Raw genomic sequence first — 20,189 nt, 5'->3', positions numbered from 1 at the left:
TCAAATCAGTCATTTGCAAATTATTATTTACTATATCTATTCCTAACAGTGTGCAATCAAATCAGTCATTTGCAAATCAATTATCTATTATATTTATTCCTAACTGTGCAGGAAGCCTTAACCGATCCAAGGTGAAAATCTGCTATAAATAAGGAATTGAATTCCTTGCAAAAGAATGAAACTTGGAACTCAATTAATCGTCCAATTGGAAAGAATCCAGTGGAATGTTGCCGGATTTATACTACTACTACTCCTCCTCCTCCAACTGCTACTACTAAAGAAATAGAGGAATTTTCATAAACCATTATAGTTTAGACCTTAGTAACTATAGTTTGCCTAATTACTAATTGTAACTACGATTCAACTGTTACTAGCTTGTATCACATGTATTCAAACGCGCAACGAAAATAACCAGTGGCAACGATATTCGTTCGCGCAACAAATACAACATATATCAACTGTATTCGTTCGCGTAATTGTATTCATAATGAATGTAATATGTATCAACGGTAACCAAGGCGAAACACAAGGGTGTATACAAAAAATACAATATGTATCAACTATATACAGAGGTGTATACAAAAGGAAATAACATGTATCGACTGTATTTGTTCGCGCAACGAATACAACTAAGGCAAAATACATAAATACAGAAAAATAAAATATTTTTATAGAGAGCCAAACTCAAGACCTACGCTAACTAAGTTGGCGCTCTAACCAACTGAGCTACGAGAGCTTGTTGCTATCTTGTTTCATTTCAAAACAATTAATCTCTTATTTCACGGAGTTGCTATTAATTCAAATATAGATAATGAATGATAAATTTACTGAAAGTATAGTTACGAATAGTAAATACAGTGTAAATGTTTAGTGTCGCGTAATCTTCCCAAAGAAATACAAGAAGAAATGATTTTTGAACTCAAAATCAGGTCCAAACTTGCCCAATTTTGGCGATAAAATAGCACGGTCTAGCCAGTTTTCGGACTAGTAATTCAAAAATAGTCAGCGTTTACCAAGTCAACGAAAAAAAGTCACTATTTTGTTGCAACAGAGACCGGTCCAGCATAATATACTGGAGTTCGGTGCACTTGTGTATGAACTTCCAGCATATTATGCTGGACCAATATACTTTGCTGGCTTCAGTATAATATACTGGGGACTGGAGCACCGATGCTCCAAACTCCAGTATATTATGCTGGAGTATTTTTTCGGATTTTGAACAGTGTTTTCGTTCAGATTTATCTTTACATGAAAAGTGGCTAAATTTCGATTACTTTTAAAACTGTGGCTATTTTTGAATGATCACTTGTAAATCTGGCTATTTTTGAATTTCTCCTAATTTTGGCTGAAACAAAGGCCCAACTAAAGTCCATTCAAGCCTAATAAAGTGGCCCGTTAGAGCAGCCACAAGAAGAGACCCAATCCGGCCACCCACCAGCCCAACTGTAGAACCCACTAAAGACTACCTAAACGACGTTGTCAATAGCAGACTCAATCTCAACCACTCATCTCTTTAGATCTAATGGACAAGAATTAATCCCGCTTAGCACTAGAAACCCAAGTTAGGGTTTGATTTTCATTCTCTCTCTCTGAAACGACCACCTCTCCCTCATCCTTTCCTCTTCTAAGCAAAAAAACTCCAACTTGAACCCTAGCTTCTTCCTCCATCTATATATAATTTCTTAAGCTCTCTGCCAAAGGAGGAGAGAAAATCTGGAAAAATCATATTTATACTTTCAATTTTTGTATTCTCTCTCTCTCTCTCTCTCTCTCTCTCTCAAGTTTCAATTCGAAATTCAAAGGGGTAGATCTGAAACGACCTCTGCGCCTCAGTTTCACTGCCCCATAAAAGGTAAATATAACTCCACCCTCTTTATTTTGTTGTTGGATTCATGTGCTTTAGAAATCATGCTTTACGATCTCATATTATAGAGATGTGGTTTATGTTTGTTGGTTCGTTTATGTTGTGAATAACATATAATCTAAAAAAATCTGCTTTAATCCCTCTGCCGTGTTGAAGTATTACTGGGGAATCGACTTTCAGGGATGATGCCTTTTTTAGGATTTTCTTTAAGTTAACATGTAGGAAAATATAGACAGAATCGATATTCTAATTACAGAAATAGAATAAAATACATTCCAAATATCAATTAAAACTGTACAGTGTAAAAAAGGTAGCTGGCGGGGCTCAAACTTGTGACGTGCTCATAACATTCACATAACGCGATCTGCTCTTACCACTCGACCATGGCAAGGTATTAGGACCATGGTTCCCATATAACTGGGCCAAGTAGCATAGCACCCTGTTCTATTAAACACAATGACCTTGAACTTGAAATTCGGACTCTTAATCTATTTTGTTGAACCATAGGTACCCTTAAACAGATCAAGTTTTTACTTGAAAATCTCAAGCTTTGGAATTCCTGCCTTATAATTCTGTGAATATGCTACAGATTGAAAAGAAATTGAAAGCAAATTCTTAACAATGTTGTTAAGAGCAATGTTGTCTTGTTCATGTCAGTAATTGATGCTATTTACTTCATACTTCATCAAAAACAAAAAAAAACAATTGATGCTATGTAATATGTGATGCTGGTTCTAGAAGCTTGTCATGCCTCATTAAGCATTTCAATGCTGTGGGCTCTGCAGCAACACGTCTTTAATATAGTAATTACTTTGTTGTTATGCAAGTTTGAGATCTAGATTTCTCTAGAATGGTCAAGTACAAGTAGCTTGGAGGGTAGGTAGGAGGTACTAGGATTCAACATATGACAACAGTAAATTGCGAAGTGGAAAGCGACCCTAGGGCTTTGGTCTAGTGGTAAGAGTGCAACATGAGATGTGTGGTTAGTCGCATGTCATGGATTTGAACCCTGCCTCAATCAAAAGTATGATATTTAAGTGGAGAAGGTAAACAGGATGGTCCATTATCCACTGATTTTCTAACCGTGGGCCACCAGCTCTGGGGATATCTCTATTACTAAAAAAAGAAATTGTGAAGCAAAAAAGCTTGGTTGTGTTGTTGCACACATGCATTTTTTTTATTTTATATTTGTAGCGACCGACAATACTTTGTCCCTTGATTGTATCCTTCCTCCAATTTACAGCTTGAATAAACTCATATGGTCGTCTTTTCTTAGTTGCAAGTGTAATTTCTGTGTCACTAGTTTGTCTTCAATTAAACAACTAGCTAAATAATTTGTGATAATGGGCTTGTGTGCTACTATTGCAGTAGGAAGTAGAAATCTTCTGTGCCTTGTACATGCAAAGACATTTTACCATGTCTGCTGATCCTGCTTTGGTGGACGAGGATGCTTCATCAGGCTCAGGAGGGGACTTAAACATGTTAGATGGAAATAATAAGCATCAACCTGTAACACCAAATTCGGGTCGTCGCAAGAGAGGTCGCAAGGCAACTGGTGATGCTATAGTTGATGCTATGCTGGAAATTGCAGCTGCTTCAAAGATGAGGGCAGCTGCCATTATGAGGAATGAGGAGCGCTTTGCTATAAGCAAATGCATAAAAGTATTGGATGAATTGCAAGGTGTTGATCAAAGTATCTACTTTTTTGCATTAGATCTGTTTGAGAATCCAAATGCCAGAGAAACCTTTATCTCTCTTAAGAATGAGAGACGGTTAACTTGGTTGCAGTGCAAGTTTAACACCTCGGCAAATGCAGCTAACAGATGAAATTAAAAACCCTGTTACAATTCTATTAGTTCTTGACCTTGATTTAGGGGATTTTTGCTAGGACTTTGACTGTATATGGTTATTAGTTCTTGACATTTAAATAGAGGATTTTACCTGGGTGGACTGTATATTTAGTTTCTCTTCTCTTTGAGCATAACCAGAGAGCATTTTGTAAGATTTCTGTAGGTTTCCTCTTTAAGATTTATCTTATTTTCAAGTACAACATCGTTACATAGTTGGAGTTGGTTGTTCAAGTCATCTTTTTAAACTTGTTACAAGATCTTGCATGGATATAGCACAATAATGGACTACTGACTATTTGGAATATATGATTAATCATCATCACACAAATTCAAATTTACAAGAACCAAAGAGATTGTTTATGGACTTCTCTAATAGCTATATTTATTGTACTTCATAGTCTTCTTCAGTGGCCCATGGATACTTCCTGTATGCATTCTTAATTTGAGATGGATTTTCTGGCGTAGACCATGGGTACTTCATTGATGGATCTCTTGGAAACTTTCTGAAGTTCAGAAATGGTGCCCATAGAAGAACCCTAGTTTTTGAAACAATTCCCTTGGTCAATATATGAACCAACTAATTATCAATTCCAAACACGAGAAAGCATTAGGAAAGCTGATTAATATTTTTCTTTTAATTAACTACCGACTATGGTCTATTTTAGTAGTCGTGATTGTGAAAGTGCTTCTTTTGTGCAGCGAATTTAGCAAAAAGATAGTAGTAGTAATTAAACAATTAATGTAATTAAGGGCAAAAATTTTAGTACAATATTTTGCTTAGTCAAACTCCATGAATCAAACAAAAGAAAAAAATAAATTTCAGTAGTCATAGTTTTCGTAATCCTTTAATTTGTTTCAATTCCTTCAGAAACGCTATAATTCTATCTTTATCATATCCCATTAATTGATTCCAAATATCTTTAAGTTGCCGAAACCAGGATTTGAACTTTATAGATTCAGGATTCTAATCCTTTTAAATTATTGGATTCTAAAAGTAATAAATACTCACAACACAAATATAATATTTAGACCAAAGCTACTAAGTTCGCCGCACCCTAGCGGGCACACTAACTCCGCCCTGGCTTCCTGCTAGCTTGTCTTATCCGTGCAAAACCCTTCAATAGCAATGATTTTTGTCATTTTTGTCTCGACTGTTTTGCTTATACGGAATTTGCTTTTGTTTTTCCAATTCGCTAACAGCATAACGATTTCTTACAAGATAAATATAATTTAATATATCATAACATATTAATTATCATTTTTATGAAGCTAAGTTGCTTACACTTGGATGATTAAGGACATATATGATGGAGCTAAAACCCGAGCGAGGACAGTGGGATGAGACTCAGACCACTTTCTAGTTGTAATCGGGTTGCACCAGGGTTCAACTCTTAACCCGTTTTATTTGCCTTGGCGATAGACATACTGATGCGCTACATGCAAAGGGAGGTGTCATAGTGTATGTTATTGGAAGATAATAATGTACTGATTGATGATACGTTCATGAGGCGGTGTTAACCCGAGTGGAGGTTTGGAGACAGATCTTAGAATCTAAAAGTTTCAAGTTGAGTAGGACCAAGACATAATACTTTGAGTGCAAGTTCAGTAACTGAACCAATGCAGCAGACATGGACGTGAGGCTTGATGCACAAATTATCCCCAAGAGATATAGTTTCAAGTACCATGTATCTATAATCCAAGGAAATGGGGAGATTGACGAGGACATTACACATCGTAATGGAGCGGGGTGGGTAAAATAGAGGTGCGCATCCGGGGTTTTATGTGATAAGAATGTGCCACCTAAATATAAAGGTAAGTTCTACAGAGTAGTTGTTAAACCGACTATGTTGTGTGAGGCAGAGTGTTGGGCAACCAAGAACTCCCATGTCCAGAAGATGACAATAGCATAAATGAGTATGTTGAGATAGATTGCAGGCGTACCGGGATTGATAAGATTAGGAATGAAGATATTCATATCAGGGTGGGAGTGGCCCCGATTGTAACAACCCGGATGGTCATTTTATGTTTGAATCCCGTTCTCTTATTTGATGCTTTCGTTATATGTGTTTGTGATTTTTTGACTTGCGGAGGTTGTTAGTTTGGTTTCAGGATGGTTTGAGAGTGAATTGAGATACTTAATCTCATTTTGGAAGCTTAAGTTGTAAGAGTTGACCAAGGTTTGACTTTTGTATAAAAGATATCGGATTAATATTTTGACGGCTTCACTAGGTTCATATGGTAATTTTGGACTTAGACGTATGTCCGAATTTGGATTTGGAGGTCCCTAGGATGTTTTGGCTCTATTTTTTGAAAGTTAACAACTTGAAGATATGGAGAGTTTATAGGTTTGATCGGGAATTAACTTTGATGATATCGGACTTGGATTATTATTTCGAGACTTAGAATATGTCTATATAGTGGTTTGGAACTTGTGTAAAGTATGGTTAGAAATCGGATTGGTTAGGCATGAATCAGACGCTTGGTTAGAAGTTGGAAATTCTTGAACTTAAGAGAAGGATTTTGATCGTCGATTCTTGGGGTTGATGTTATTCATAGTATTTTGAGCCCTTTGATAAGTTTTAAATAGGTATATAGACTTGTTGGTGTGGCTGGACGGGATCCCGAAGGGTTCTGGTGTATTTTGGCTCGGTTGCGACCATTTTGAATGGGTTGGGGGCAGGTGCGAGGTCCCAAGTTCGGCTGGGCTATCGCATATACGGAGTTAAGGTGTTATGGGGAAGTTACGATTCTATGAAGAAGAGGGCCACAGGTGCGAAGGCGCACCTACAGAGTACTGGTGCACATCTGCGAGGATTGAAGGCCTGAGGGAATGTTCGCACATGCAAAGGCGTTGGTTGTGGCCGCGAAGTCGCACATGCAATGCATGAGTTGTAGAAGGAGTGGCCGGCAACTTAAGTGGGACTGGAAGATGTGAGGGTTTTATGGCAAAAGCGGTGTCGCAGAAGCAACCTTTTGGTCTGCAAATGCAAAATCGTGGGGCAGGTGTTATATTTCGAAAGTTTGGGCTATTTTCATTATTTTAAGTTTTGGAGCTTGGTTAGAGGCAATTTTTGGGGAGAATTTCATCACCACTTTGAGGGTAAGTGATTTTTATTCGATTTTGTTGACATATCATATTTTTTCATGAATTCTTACATATAGATTATGGTATTTGAAAGAGAAATTTGGGATTTTGACTACCATATTTGGAGAGTGTAAATTGGAGATTTGGGAGTTGATTTGAATTCGATTTTGGAATCGAATCACATATTTGAACCGTGAGGTTATGGGTTGTTAGGATCTACCCCTTGACTCGGATTTTGACCATATGGTCCCTAATAGACTTTTGTTGACTTTTGGGGATTTGACTAAAAATTTAAATTTTATTGTATGAAATTGATTCCTATGACTTTGTTTGACGTTATTGAGTTGTATTTGACTAGATTCGACTCGTTCGAAGGTTGATTTGATAGGAAATGCTATTTTGGAAGGTTGGAGGCTGCCAGATGAAGGTAAGTCTCTTGGCTAACCTTGTTAAGAGGGAAACCTCTATGATTTGACTTGATTACTATGTGTTTAAGGTATTGCGGATGGTGTATATATCGGGTGGCGAGCATATATGCACTTACCAAGTTACATCATGATTGGGGTACAATTGGAATACTTTATGCCTTGTTTTGATTATGTGCTAATTTGATTCATGATTTATTTGACTTATATAACTAAGTTCACTCTCTTATTCATGTTAGAGATCATGCCTAGGTTTATAATTATTTGTGAAAGTATGGTAACTTATCCTTTATATGTTGAATTGCTTGAATTGTTCGTAGCCATATAGAAACTCTATGAGCACACATCTACATAATTTTTATTTAGTTCTTGTGCATCTTTTATCTATAATTCTTGAGCATATGCATATATTTTGTATATGGATATCTGATTTGGACTGAGAATTTTGGCACGAAACGTAAGGCATGTGGATGAAATACAGTTATGGCACATAGGACATGATGATCAAATATTTGATTATATGTGAGCTATCAAGCTCTTTTTTGCGCATGAATAAGGATTTGTCCCTCTAGAGTCAGGTGGTTAACCATGTTACTTTGTGCCCTGTGAACGTGGTCGATACATGAATTATGTATCGGGTCGATACATAGATTTGGTTCGGGTTATGGTGATACATGGATTTTGTAGCGGTTATTGTAAGAAATTGAGTTTGAGCATGCTTAGATATCCTTGACTCATTTAGAAACATTTATTTAGATATTAATCCTTACTTTCCATCTTTATATACTAGTTGGGAGCCTCAACTATGTAGAATTGAAGCATGCCACCTTTAAATACCATATATGAGCAGCATTATATATATTTCTTGAGCTGAAAAACATGCTTTATACTTTTTGACTGTTGATATCTTTGATTCATGTTATTCATGAGATTATTTACTGTTTTAGCTTAAAGCTCTATTATTTATATCTATGTTGTGAGTATCTTGATGCTTACAACCTCGCCACTATTTTTTCGAAGTTAGACTTGATACTTACTGGATATCGATTGTGTATACTCATATTATGTTTTTGCACGTCTTTTTGTACAGGTCCTCAGGTAGGTGTTAGCGGAGCCACTTGATTGAGCTTAAGTGTTCGCACGGATTCTTAGGGTGACCTGCAGTCCATGAATTAATTTTGCAGTGCTCGAGTCCCTGTTCTTCACCATTTTTTGTCTAATTTATTATTTTAGACAACTTTGTTCATGTATTCAGGCTTGTACTTATTCAATAGTTGCTCGTGTACTTATGCCACCTAGCTTGGGTATTATACTGTTTTGGCCACGTTTAAGCCGTGTTATAACAGTATTAGATATTTTACTATTTTGAGGTTATTTCTATCTTTATTTTTTATATGAGTGTGTTAATTAAAGGAATCTGACTATGTTTTTTTGTTGATTGTGAGTTAGCTTGCTTAGCAAGTGCAGTTATGCACCATCAATTAATTAAAAATCTGGTTATGTTTTTTTTTTGTTGATTGTGAGTTTGCTTGCTTAGCAAGTGCAGCTAGGCACCATCACAGCCTAAGGTGGGATTACGGGTCGTAAAAATATTGGAGAACAAGATGCGGGAAACGAAACTTAGATGGTTTTGGGAATATGAAAAGGAGAAGCACAAATGCCCCAGTAAGGAAGTGTGAGAGGTTGACCTTGGTGGGTCTGAGAAGAGGTAAAGATAAGCCAAAGAAATATTTGGGAGAGTTGATTAGGAAGTATCTAGAGTTGCTTCAGCTTATTGAGGACATGATCCTTGATAGGAATGTGTGGAGATGAAGAATTAAGGTAGAAGGCTAGTAGGTAGTCGAACGTGTTTATTCGTACTACTAGTAGCATTAGTGTTAGTCTTGTTTTCTATTATTGTTAGATTTTTATTATTATATGTTGTTCCTTTCGCTTTGTTTTCTTATTATTTTGTTGTTGTTATTACTTGTTGCTATTGCTGTTTTTTTTCCATCTTTTCTTGAGCTGTGGGTTTATCGAAAACAGTTTCTCTACCTTCAAGGTAGGGATAAGGTCTGCGTGCACACTATCCTCCTCATACCTACTTAGTTTGTCTGGTTTTTTTTTATTATTATTATTATTATTTTATTTTTTTTATTTTTTTATGAGGCTAAATATAATGTTTGTTATATAAACTAACATGTTCTGTCTGTATAGCATATGTTTGGACAAAAAAGGATCATATACCTACTTGATCGAATTTACTTAACGATCCATGCATATAGTTTCCTCCCTTTCTTTTAAATGGTGAAATACGACAATTTACCCCATGTTTGCCAGATTTTCAGGTAAATAAATATTGAGATATGGTATAGTAACCACTTACCCTGGAAAGAAGATGAAGACAAACATAAACTGCAAATACATCTCCAATAGGTCCCTCTTATACCACCTTTTCCTAAGCCAGGTCATTATGATAGGCTGCAATCGAAGTCACGTATAACTTTAAGAAATTGATAAAGAAAAAAATAAATAAAAGACAACTAGCATATAAAGTTTTAGAAACCTTATGTTCTAATTTTTTTTAACTTTAAGTTGCATTATAGAGGCGTATCGAGAATTTCAAAAACATGAGTACCCCATAAGCGCCATAGAAATGAATTTTTTAAAGGGTGTCTGAAAGACGTATTTTTGATTTAGGAATTTTACAGTTCCAAACGAAGATTAAAAAAAGAGAAGGGAAAAAAACTTGTAACCAATATATAAGGGGGAAAAAACGTATATTTGATTAGAAAAAGCGGTAGAGCATTTAACCCTATTTATTAATTAAAATATGATTTAAAAGAAGCCAGAGTACAGGACCGAACCCATGATTAAAAGGTAAGAGGTGCACCTCCTTACAAAGCACTAAAGTGTTCACTTAAGCTTGGGTTCACCCATGTTAATTTAAGTATTTGACCTGTAATTTACTAGTGTTATACATGATTTCGGGGAGGAGGATGGGTTCACGTGAACCCTCTCCTTCCCATATGCATCCGCCCTTGGTTGCATATATCGACGATATAAAGAATATTTACACAATCAAATTATTTATAAGATAATTATGAATAAATTCATATCATTAGTGTTAATTAAGAACATGATTAAAAAGTAACTTACTTGCAATTAAATTACAATGACAACATGAAATTTTATATTATTCGTGAATAGAACTTAAATCAATTTTTTTTATGTCCACTTACTGGGGCAACAAGGAAGTAGAAGAATGCAGAAATGGCCAATTGGATCAACACCCAAACCAAGTCTTCTTCATTATTCACGCCTGTCACTGCCAAAGCTGGCTCTGCACCTACCTATATATTATGAATTCTTGAAAAACTAATCCTTCAGAAAGAGCAAACATATAAAAAAGAACAAAAAAAAAAGGAAATATTGAGTTAATTAATCTCAACTAAAGGGTCTTACGGTGGCCAAAAGTGTGCCAACTTGAATGGCCAATAAGGATTTTGAAGAAGCCAAACTTTCAATAGCCTTCAAATTGATGCATTTTGATGCCTATTATTGAATTCAAAAAAAGAAGAGTGGTAAATTCCTTGACGGTAATAATTGTTGTATCGTGAAAGTTTGCGAACCGTTAAAGTTGTTAACATGTGATCGGGAGGCCACGGATTCGAGCCATGAAAACAACCTCTTGCAGAAATGCATGGCAAGACTGCGTACAAGATACCCTTGTGGTCTGGCCGTTCTCTGGACCCGCGCATAATGGAAACTTAGTGCACCATATTGCCTTTATCGTGAAAGTTTGCAAAAATTAAAGAAATCAAACCTTTAATTGTGGGATTGATGATTTATGAGATTTTTCCTGGCTTGAAGCTTTAGTGGAGATAAAAGGAGCTCTGCGATGGAGAAGAGGAAGAGAAGGCAAAGCCTTTGGGACAAAGGAGGTGTTCATCTTTTGAGCCAGTTGTTTGTGGTTTTTCTTATCTGATTTGGTTTTTAGTTGTACATGGTTGAGAATGCAAGCAAAGGGACAAAAACAGAAATGGGCAATTATTTTTGAGTCCTCACATTCTTTAGTTTTTTGACAACTTAATGGGAAGTTTCAATAAGTTTTTATTTTTGAAAAGAATTAAATGAAAAAAACGTTTCAGTTAAAGATAAGGTTGCTTATTTCGTTTTACTACTATGGAAGAGGAAATAGGATCTCTTCGTCCCACCAAAACCCGTCATTACCATCTATTGTTTCTAAGTAGTAATATTATTTTTTGGCAAAATACATAAAGAGATACTTAAAGTTGGCCCAAATATTTATCTCACACTCCAACTTACCAGGTGACCATATAGATATTTTATGTTGGTTTTAGTGTGTCAAGTAAACACGCGTGTATGGAAGGTATAATGCGTGAGACACAATCGCTCCTACGTGTGATAACCCGATAGATCATTTATAGTTTTAACCCTCAATTCTGTGTTTTGAAATCCCGAATAGCTCCATTTAATCTTTTCCGATTTGCGTGTGCAATGCGTGTCTTTTTTCGGAAAGTTTTTATGTGAAAATTTTATAAGAATATGAAATCGTGCTTTAAAATTCATTTGAGTTGACTTCGGTCAACGTTTTGCGCAAACGAACCAGAGTCAGTATTTTGACGGTCCTGATGAGTCTGTATCGTGATTTGGGACTTGGGCGTATGTCCGGAATCGAATATGGAGGTTCCTAGCTTGAATTATTGTAATTTGTTGAAAACTAGAAGTTTAAAGATTTAAAGAAATTTCTAAGTTTGACCGTAGTTTGACTTTGTTGCTACTAGGTCGGGATTTTGGTTCTGGAACTTGGTAAAAAGCTCATTACATTATTTAAGACCTTTTTAATCCGTCCACTCAGGTTTTCATCTCCTAAGGTAGTATTTAAGACTTGTCTGTAAAATTTGGTACAAAACAGAGTTGATTTGGCGTGATTCAGACGTTCGGTTGAAAAATTGCATGTTTTTAAGTTTTACTGAAAATTTTATTCGTTTTGGTGTCTGATTCGTAGTTCTAGGTGTTATTTTGGTGTTGTGATCGCGCGAACGAGATCGTATGATGTTATTACACTTGTGTGCACGTTTGGTTTGGAGCCCGGGGGGCTCGAGTAACTTTCGGATAGGCCACAGAGTGATTTTTGAACTTAGAGGAGTGCTGGTGCATCTTGCGAGGACCTGGTCGCAAATGCGAGGCCAGGCTCGCATTTGCGAAGATAGTGGGAGCTGGGTTAGCTTCGCTTTTGCGAAGTGAAGTCCGCATATGCGAAGAGGGGCATGTTCGCATTTGCGAACTTTGTGTCGCATTTGCGACTAATGGCAGACTAAGGCAGACTCACATTTGCGGACAGCCTTGGCTCGCATTTGCGACAAAATTGTCGCATTTAAGATGGCATCAGGCTCTGTGACTTCTTCCCATTTGCGAAGGGTTGGTCGCAATTGCAATAGCTGCAGCTGGGTAAAAGAAGGAAAAACGGAAATTAGCTCATTTCTTTCAAACTTTTAACCCTAAACACCTTAGAGCCAATTTTTCCAAGAGCTTTTCTTCCTAAATTCATTGGTAAGTGACTTTAATCTACTTTCTTTCAATTACCTATTACATTTCATAAGATTCAACATCAAATTTAGGATTTTTATAGCCGAAATTAGGGATTTGGATAGAATAAAATTTTTGTAAATTTGGGATTTAGAACTCGAATTGAGGTCAGATTTCGAAACAAATTAAATAATAGGGCTCGAGGGTGAATGGGTAACCGAATTTTGGTCCGAATTTTGGGTTTTGACCAAGCAAGCCCGTGGTTGACTTTTTCAATAATGATTTAAATTGATCCTCTTTCATTCGTGAGTAGTTTCTAGGCTTATTTTGAATCGTTTGGTTAATAATTTGCTAGATTTTGTTGGTTGGAGGCTTGTTCGAAAGGCATTGCCGTAGTTGAATCTTGAGTTGATTGCGGAGTGAGGTAAGTATTGGGTCTAACCTTAATTTGAGCAAATAGGGACCCTTATGCTATGTGCTATGTGAATTTTATGTGTAGCGGCGTATATGCGAGGTAGCAAGTGCATATTATAGCATTCCATCTCTTGATTGTTACATTTCTTAATTGCTTCCTATGCCTTAACTTGTTACTTGTCATTTATTATTCTCGCATTATAAATGTTAATTTCTTCCATGCTCCCATGCTTAATTGATACTTGCCTTAGTTGTCTTACTTGTACCCTTTAACTGTCATATATTTGACTTGTCTTGTTGCTCAGTATTAATTGTAGCCTTTCATGATTTGGTACGAGATTCCTTCTTGATTTGTAGATTTCATATTCGTTAATTGTAGAGATTTTTGTGATTCGAGTTGTTAATTGATTGCACTTATTGATTTATTTATGGATCGGGTTGCACGCATCAACAAGTGGAATACGAGAGGATTTATTGATACGGTGGGATCGGGTTGCGCGCCGCAACATGTGAAATATCGGTGGATTGATATGGTGAAGTAAGGGAGGATTATGATACTGACTCTCATTATATGGTGGGATCGGGTTGCGTGCCGCTATATATATATATATATTATTGATATTTACCTGGTAGAATAAGGGAGAAAATGTTGAACTATGGGATCGGGTTAAGCGTCGCAACAGTTTATCTATTTTACATTCCTTGTTGTATTATGTTGGCTTCAGTGCTTTCATACGAGACTTTGAGTGTTGGTATCTCTATATTTACTAGTTTTCGAGGATTAAGTTATTTTCATGACTTAGTTGCCTTATTTTTCCGTATTTTCCTTTCCTGACATTATTTATATATTGCGTACAGGTTATTGTAAGTGACCCGCCTTAGCCTCGTCACTAATTCGTCGAGGTTAGGCTCGACACTTACATAGTACATGAGATCGGTTCTACTCATACTACACTATGTACTCCTTGTGCAGATTTTGGAGTCGGTCCCAAAGGCGGTCAGTAGATTTCTCGGGTTGACTATCAGTACAGAGACTTTAGGTACAACTGCTTGACGTTCGCAGCCTTGAAGTCCCCTTCTACTTTATCTTAACTGTGTATTTTCTTTTAGATAGCTTTACGTTCATTCAGACCTTTATCTATTTTTTCCCAGTAGCTCATACACTTGTGACACCATATTCGGGTTGTGTTTATATATTTTAGTTGTTATGGCTTTCCGCTCATTATTTCAGTTTTATCTCAGTTATTTCAGTAATTGATATCAATTAAATTTGATTTGTTTAAAAATGGCTTAAAACTAATCTAATGTTGGCTTGCTTGGCAAGTGAAATGTTAGGCGTCATCGTGGTCCCGAAGGTGGGAAATTCGGATCGTGACAAGTTGGTTTCAGAGCACTAGGTTACCTAGGTCTCACGAGTCACGAGCAAGATTAGTAGAGTCTGGAGGATCGGTACAAATATGTCTGTACTTATTTTCCAGAGGCTATGGAGTTTAGGAACATCTTCGCTTCTATTCTTCTCTGTCATGTGATTTTATTCTATCATCGATGATTGTACTCTTCTATTCTTATTCTCTCACAGATGACAAAAATACGTACTGTATCTACAGCTGGATAGTAGCCGGAGCCCCCTGTGGAATCATTAGCTCGGGGCCGAGGTCGAGGCCGAGGTCAAGGCAGAGGCTGAGCTCAGCCTAGAGCTCGAGCAACAACACCCGCAGTAGAACCTCGGGTAGATTTTGATGAGGAGGTTCTAGCTCAGACTGTACCTGTTGGACCAGCTCAGGCCCCGAAGGGGTTCATAGCCACTCTAGTGCTTTAGGATGCTCTAGTCCAATTGGTGGGCCTTATGGAGAGCGTAGCCTAGGCCGGTACATTTTCGGTGGCACCGGCCGTGTCTCAATCTGGGGGAGAAGCACAGATTCCCGCTACTCACACAACGGAGTAGATGGCTCCCTAGTATTAGACTCTAGCAGCCTTGCCAGTTGGGGTGGTCAACCGATTGTTGCGGCACAGGCCGGTGACGGGTGGATTTTGTTGTGTTTCAAATGACGGGTTTCGCCAAGAGGTGGTGGAGAGATTATATGTTGACCAGACCAGCTGGATTGCCTGCACTTACTTAGGATCAATTCTCACAACTATTTCTAGGGAAGTTCATCCTATCACCTTAAAAGAGGAGTACTGCAGGCAGTTTGAGTGTCTTCAACAGGGTAGTATAATTGTCACCTAGTACGAGACTCGTTTTGTGGGCCTAGCTCGCCATGCCATTATCTTGCTCCCTATTAAGAGAGAGAGAGAGAGAGAGAGAGAGAGAGAGAGAGAGAGTGAGGAAATTTATCGATGGACTCACTTACACTATCAGGCTACAAATGGCCAAGGAGATCGGGAGTGGTATTTTCTTCTAAACGGCTGTAGATATTACTAGACAGGTCGAGATGGTTCATGCTCAGGAGAGGGGAAATGTGTCTAATAAGAGGCCTCATCATTTCGGTAGTTTCAGTGGTGTCTCATCTGAAGGCATGAGTCCTTCCAGGCCATTTCAGTCAACCTTTCAGGCATCTCACAATGCTTCAGGGAGTCGTGATCCTTGTGTGCCTTATTCTAGGCACTCAGCCAATAGTGCACCATCAGCCCCTATCAGTGTGCCTCTGTTTAGAGGTCTCACCATGGTTATCCCGTCAGTTCGGATAAGCTTCAGTTTCAGCAACCACAATAATAGGATGTGTGTTTTGAGTGGTGGTATTAGGCACATCACGAGGTCCTGTATGAGGTTATTGGGCCGCATGCCACAACAGAGTTCTCATGCCATGGTTCCAATACTGGTTGTTCAACCACTCACTCAGCCATCTAAGGGCAGGGATCAGGCAGCTAGAGGTGGGGGTCAAGACGTTAGAGGTGGAGGTCAGGCCATTAAAGGTGGAGGCCAGCCAGCTAGAGCCCGTCCCAGAGACGTAGTTCAGAGTGGTTGGGCCCAGCGTCGATTGTATGCTTTCCCATCTAGGCATGAAGCCGAGTCATCTGACGTCGTTATCATAAGTATTGTTTCAGTTTTCCATAAAGATGCTTCAGTTCTATTTGATCCGGGCTCTACTTATTCCTATGTGTCATCCTATTTTGCTTCATATCTGGTTGTGCCTCGTAATTCTTTGAGTGATCCTGTGTATGTGTCCATACCTATGGAAGATTCTATTGTTGTAGATCGTGTCTATCGCCCGTGTGTAGATTTCCTACTTCTTGATATGGTAGATTTTGATGTTATCTTGGGTATGGATTGGCTGTCACCTTATCATGCTATATTGGATTTTCACGCTAAGACGGTGACCTTAGCCATGCGGGGGTTGCCTCAATTAGAGTGGAGGGGGACTCCTAGACATTCTACTAGTAGGGTTATCTCTTATGTGAAGGTTCGACGTATGGCCCAGAAGGGGTGTCTAGCTTATTTGGCTTACATTCACAATTCTAGTGCGGAGGCTCCTTCCATGGATTCAGTACCAGTTGTTCGTGAGTTTCCAAAGATGTTTCATGCAGATCTACCGGGGATGACACCCGACAGAGATATTGACTTCTGTATTGATTTGGTTTCGGGCAGTCAGCCCATTTTTATTCTGCCATACTGAATGGCTCTACTAGAGTTAAAAGAATTGAAGGAGAAGTTGAAAGATTTGCTTGATAAGGGCTCCATTAGACCTAGTGACTCGCCCTGGGGTGTGCCCGTATTCGTTGCTGAGGATTGATGACTTATTTGATCATCTTGAGGCTTCCAAAGTGTTTTCAAAGATTAATTTGAGGTTTAGCTACCATCAGTTAAATATTAGGGCATTTGATATCCCTAAGACAGCGTTTCGGACTCGGTATGAGCATAATGAGTTCCTAGTGAGGACATTTGGGTTGACAAATGCCCCAACAACATATGGATTTGATAAATCGAGTGTTTAAACCCTATTTGTATTATTTTGTGATTGTATTCATTGATGATATCTGGATCTACTCCCATAGTCGAGAGGAGCATGAGCAGCGTCTTCAGATTGTACTTCAAACTCTAAGAGATAGCCAATTATATGCCAAGTTTTCAAAGTGTTAGTTTTGGTTAGACTTTGCCGCCTTTTGGGACACATCGTATCGTCAAAGGGCATAAATGTGGATCCTAAGAAGATTGAGTCAGTTCAGAACTGGCCTAGACCTACTTCACCTACAGGGATCCAGAGTTTCCTGGGTTTAGAGGGTTATTATCTCTGGTTCGTGGATGGATTTTCATCCATAGCAGCCCCATTGACCAGATTGACCTAGAAGGATGTCGCATTCAGATGGTCGGATGAGTGTGATTTGAGCTTTCAGAAGATCAATACTGCTTTAACTACGGTGCCATTATTGGTATTGCCCATAGGTTAAGAATCTTACACGATGTATTGTGATGCATTTCGTATTGGGCTCAGTGCAGTATTGATGCAGGATGACAAGGTGATTGCATATGGGTTGCAATAGTTGAAGGTTCATAAAAAGAAAAACATTGTTCATGACTTAGAGTTGGCAGCCATTTTTTATACGCTGAAGATTTGTAGGCACTATCTTTACAGCGTGTCATGCGAGGTATTCAGGAATTATTTGAGTCTATAGTATTTGTTCAAACAAAAGGATATCAATTTGATGTAGAGAAAGTGATTAGAGCTGTTGAAATACTATGATATCACCATTTTGTATCATTTCGAGAAGACCAATGCGGTGGCCGATGCCTTGAGTAGAAAGGTAGTGAGTATGGGCAGCCATGCGTACATTCCAGTTGGTGAGAGACCACTTGCATTAGATCTTTAGGCTTTGGCCAATCAGTTCGTGAGGTTAGATGTTTTAGAGTCCAGTCGTGTTCTAGCTTGCAAAGTCGCTCGGTCTTCCTTAAGGATACAGTGCGGTACGGTGGTGCCAAGCAGGTTACTATTGGAGATGATGGGGTTTTGAGGATACAAGGTCGTATTTGTGTGCCCAATGTAGATGGGCTTTATGAGTTGATTCTTGAGTAGGCCCACAGTCTCGGTATTCTATTCATCTGGGTGCTGCCAAGATGTATCAAGATTTGCGGCAGCATTATTGGTGAAGAAGGATGAAGAAGGATATAGTTGCATATGTAGCTCGGTGTCTAAATTTTCAACAAATAAAGTGCGAGCATCAAAGGCCTGGTGGTTTGCTTCAGAGGTTAGAGATCCCTGAGTGAAAGTGGGAGCGTATCACTATGGATTTTGTTGTTGCACTCCCACGGGCATAGAGAAATTTTGACATGGTATGGTCATTGTGGACATGTTGACCAAGTCAGCACATTTCATTCCAGTGGCAGTTACCTGTTCTTCAAAATGATTAGCTAAGATCTACATCCGTGAGATCGTCCGTCTTCACGGTGTGTCTGTGACTATCATTTCTGATCGAGGTACGCAGTTCACCTCGCACTTCTGGAGGGCAGTACAACATGAGTTGTCCACGCAGGTTAAGTTGAGAACATCATTTCATCCCCAGACAGGCAGACAGTCCGAGCGCACTATTCAAATATTGGAGGATATGCTTCGCACTTGTGTTATGGATTTCGGGGGTTCTTGGGATCAGTTCATGCCACTTGCGGAGTTTGCCTACAACAACAGCTACCAGTCGAGCATCTAGATGGCTCCTTATGAGGTTTATATGGGAGGCAGTGTCGTTCACCAGTTGGATGGTTCAAGTCGGGGAAGGCTTGGTTGTTGGGTACAGATTTGGTACAAGATGCCTTGGATAAGGTCAAGATTATTCAGGATCGCCTTCGCACAACTCAATCTAGGTAGAAGATTTATATCGACCGTAGAGTTTGTGAAGTTACATTCATGGTTAGAGAGAGGGTATTGCCCCTGGTTTCACCCATGAAGGGTGTGATGAAGTTTGGAAAGAAGGGCAAGTTGAGCATATTAGACCTTTTGAGATTCTTGAGATAATGGGTGAGGTGGCCTACAAGATCGCATTGCCACTTATTTTATCAGCAATCCATCCAGTGTTCCATGTATTCACGCTCCGGAATTATCATGGTGATCTGTCCTATGTGTTAAATTTTAGCTCAGTCCAAGTGGACAAGGATTTGACTTATGAGGAGGAGCCGGTGCTATTCTAGACCGACATGTCCGATAGTTGAGGTCTAAGAGTGATCATTCAATTCGATTGCAGTGGAGAGGTCAGCCGATCGGGGCAGCCACTTGGGAGTCTAAGTTGGTCATGCAGAGTATATATCCACACGTTTTCACCAATCCAAGTACTTTTCTATGTTTGTTCGAGGATGAACGTTTGTTTTAGAGGTGGAGAATGTGATGACCCGATAGGTCATTTATAATTTAACCCTCAATTCTGTGTTTTGAAACCCAGAAGATATCTGTTTAGCCTTCCTCGATTTGCATGCGCAGTCCGTGTCTTTTTCCGGAAAGTTTTCATGTGAAAATTTTATAAAAATGTGAAATTGTGCTTTAAAACTCATTTGGGTTAATTTCGATCAACGTTTTGATAACATAGACCTGGATCAGTATTTTAACGGCCCTGGTGGGTCCGTCTTGTGAATTGGGACTTGGACGTATACCCAGAATCGAATTCGGAGGTCCCTAGCTTGAATTATCGTAATTTGTTGAAAACTAGAAGTTTAAAGGTTTGAAGAAATTTTCAAGTTTGACCGTAATTTGACTTTGTAGCTAACCGGTCCAGATTTTGGTTCCAGAACTTGATATAAGTTTATTACAATATTTAACACTTATCTGCAAAATTTGGTGCAAAATACAGTTGATTTGACGTAATTCGGACGTCCGGTTGAAAGATTGAATGTTCTTAAGTTTCATTGACAATTTTATACGTTTTGGTATCCGATTCTTAGTTCTAGGTGTTATTTTGGTATTATGATTGTATGAGCGAGTTCATATGATTTTATTACACTTGTGTGTATGTTTAGTTTGGAGCTCAAGGGGCTCGGGTGAGCTTCGGATAGACCACTAAGTGATTTTTGAACTTAAAGGAGTTCTGGTGCATTAGGTCTG

The 20,189-nt window shown here is 38.5% G+C and overlaps 2 protein-coding genes across 3 annotated transcripts; one reads left to right on the top strand and one right to left on the bottom strand.

The window, feature by feature from the left end:
- Positions 1–1,591: 1,591 nt before the first annotated feature.
- LOC107810999 (uncharacterized) lies at positions 1,592–3,926 on the top strand. Of its 2 annotated transcripts, none has more exons than XM_016635834.2 (2): positions 1,592–1,852; positions 3,233–3,926. In XM_016635834.2, exon 2 carries the CDS (start codon positions 3,263–3,265, stop codon positions 3,689–3,691), a length of 429 nt encoding a protein of 142 aa, XP_016491320.1. In that variant the 5' UTR covers positions 1,592–1,852; positions 3,233–3,262; the 3' UTR covers positions 3,692–3,926. The 2 variants fall into 2 exon arrangements, with proteins under 2 accessions (XP_016491320.1, XP_016491321.1); XM_016635835.2 differs by having other exon boundaries at positions 1,593–1,852; positions 3,236–3,926.
- A 60-nt stretch (positions 3,927–3,986) lies between these two features.
- Positions 3,987–11,250, bottom strand: LOC107810998 (NAD(P)H-quinone oxidoreductase subunit L, chloroplastic). The gene is made up of 5 exons (XM_016635833.2): positions 11,030–11,250; positions 10,669–10,758; positions 10,446–10,556; positions 9,590–9,684; positions 3,987–4,250 (listed from the first exon to the last, which is right to left on the bottom strand). The coding sequence occupies exons 1-5, from the start codon at positions 11,153–11,155 to the stop codon at positions 4,097–4,099; spliced, it is 576 nt and encodes a 191-aa protein (XP_016491319.1). The 5' UTR covers positions 11,156–11,250; the 3' UTR covers positions 3,987–4,096.
- Positions 11,251–20,189: the final 8,939 nt, after the last annotated feature.

Source organism: Nicotiana tabacum, chromosome 8 (genome assembly GCF_000715075.1).
Source record: "Nicotiana tabacum cultivar K326 chromosome 8, ASM71507v2, whole genome shotgun sequence".
In the NCBI taxonomy this organism is placed as follows: domain Eukaryota; kingdom Viridiplantae; phylum Streptophyta; class Magnoliopsida; order Solanales; family Solanaceae; genus Nicotiana; species Nicotiana tabacum.
The sequence above is the reverse complement of the archived record's forward strand: the minus strand, read 5'-3'. Positions and strand labels throughout refer to the sequence as shown.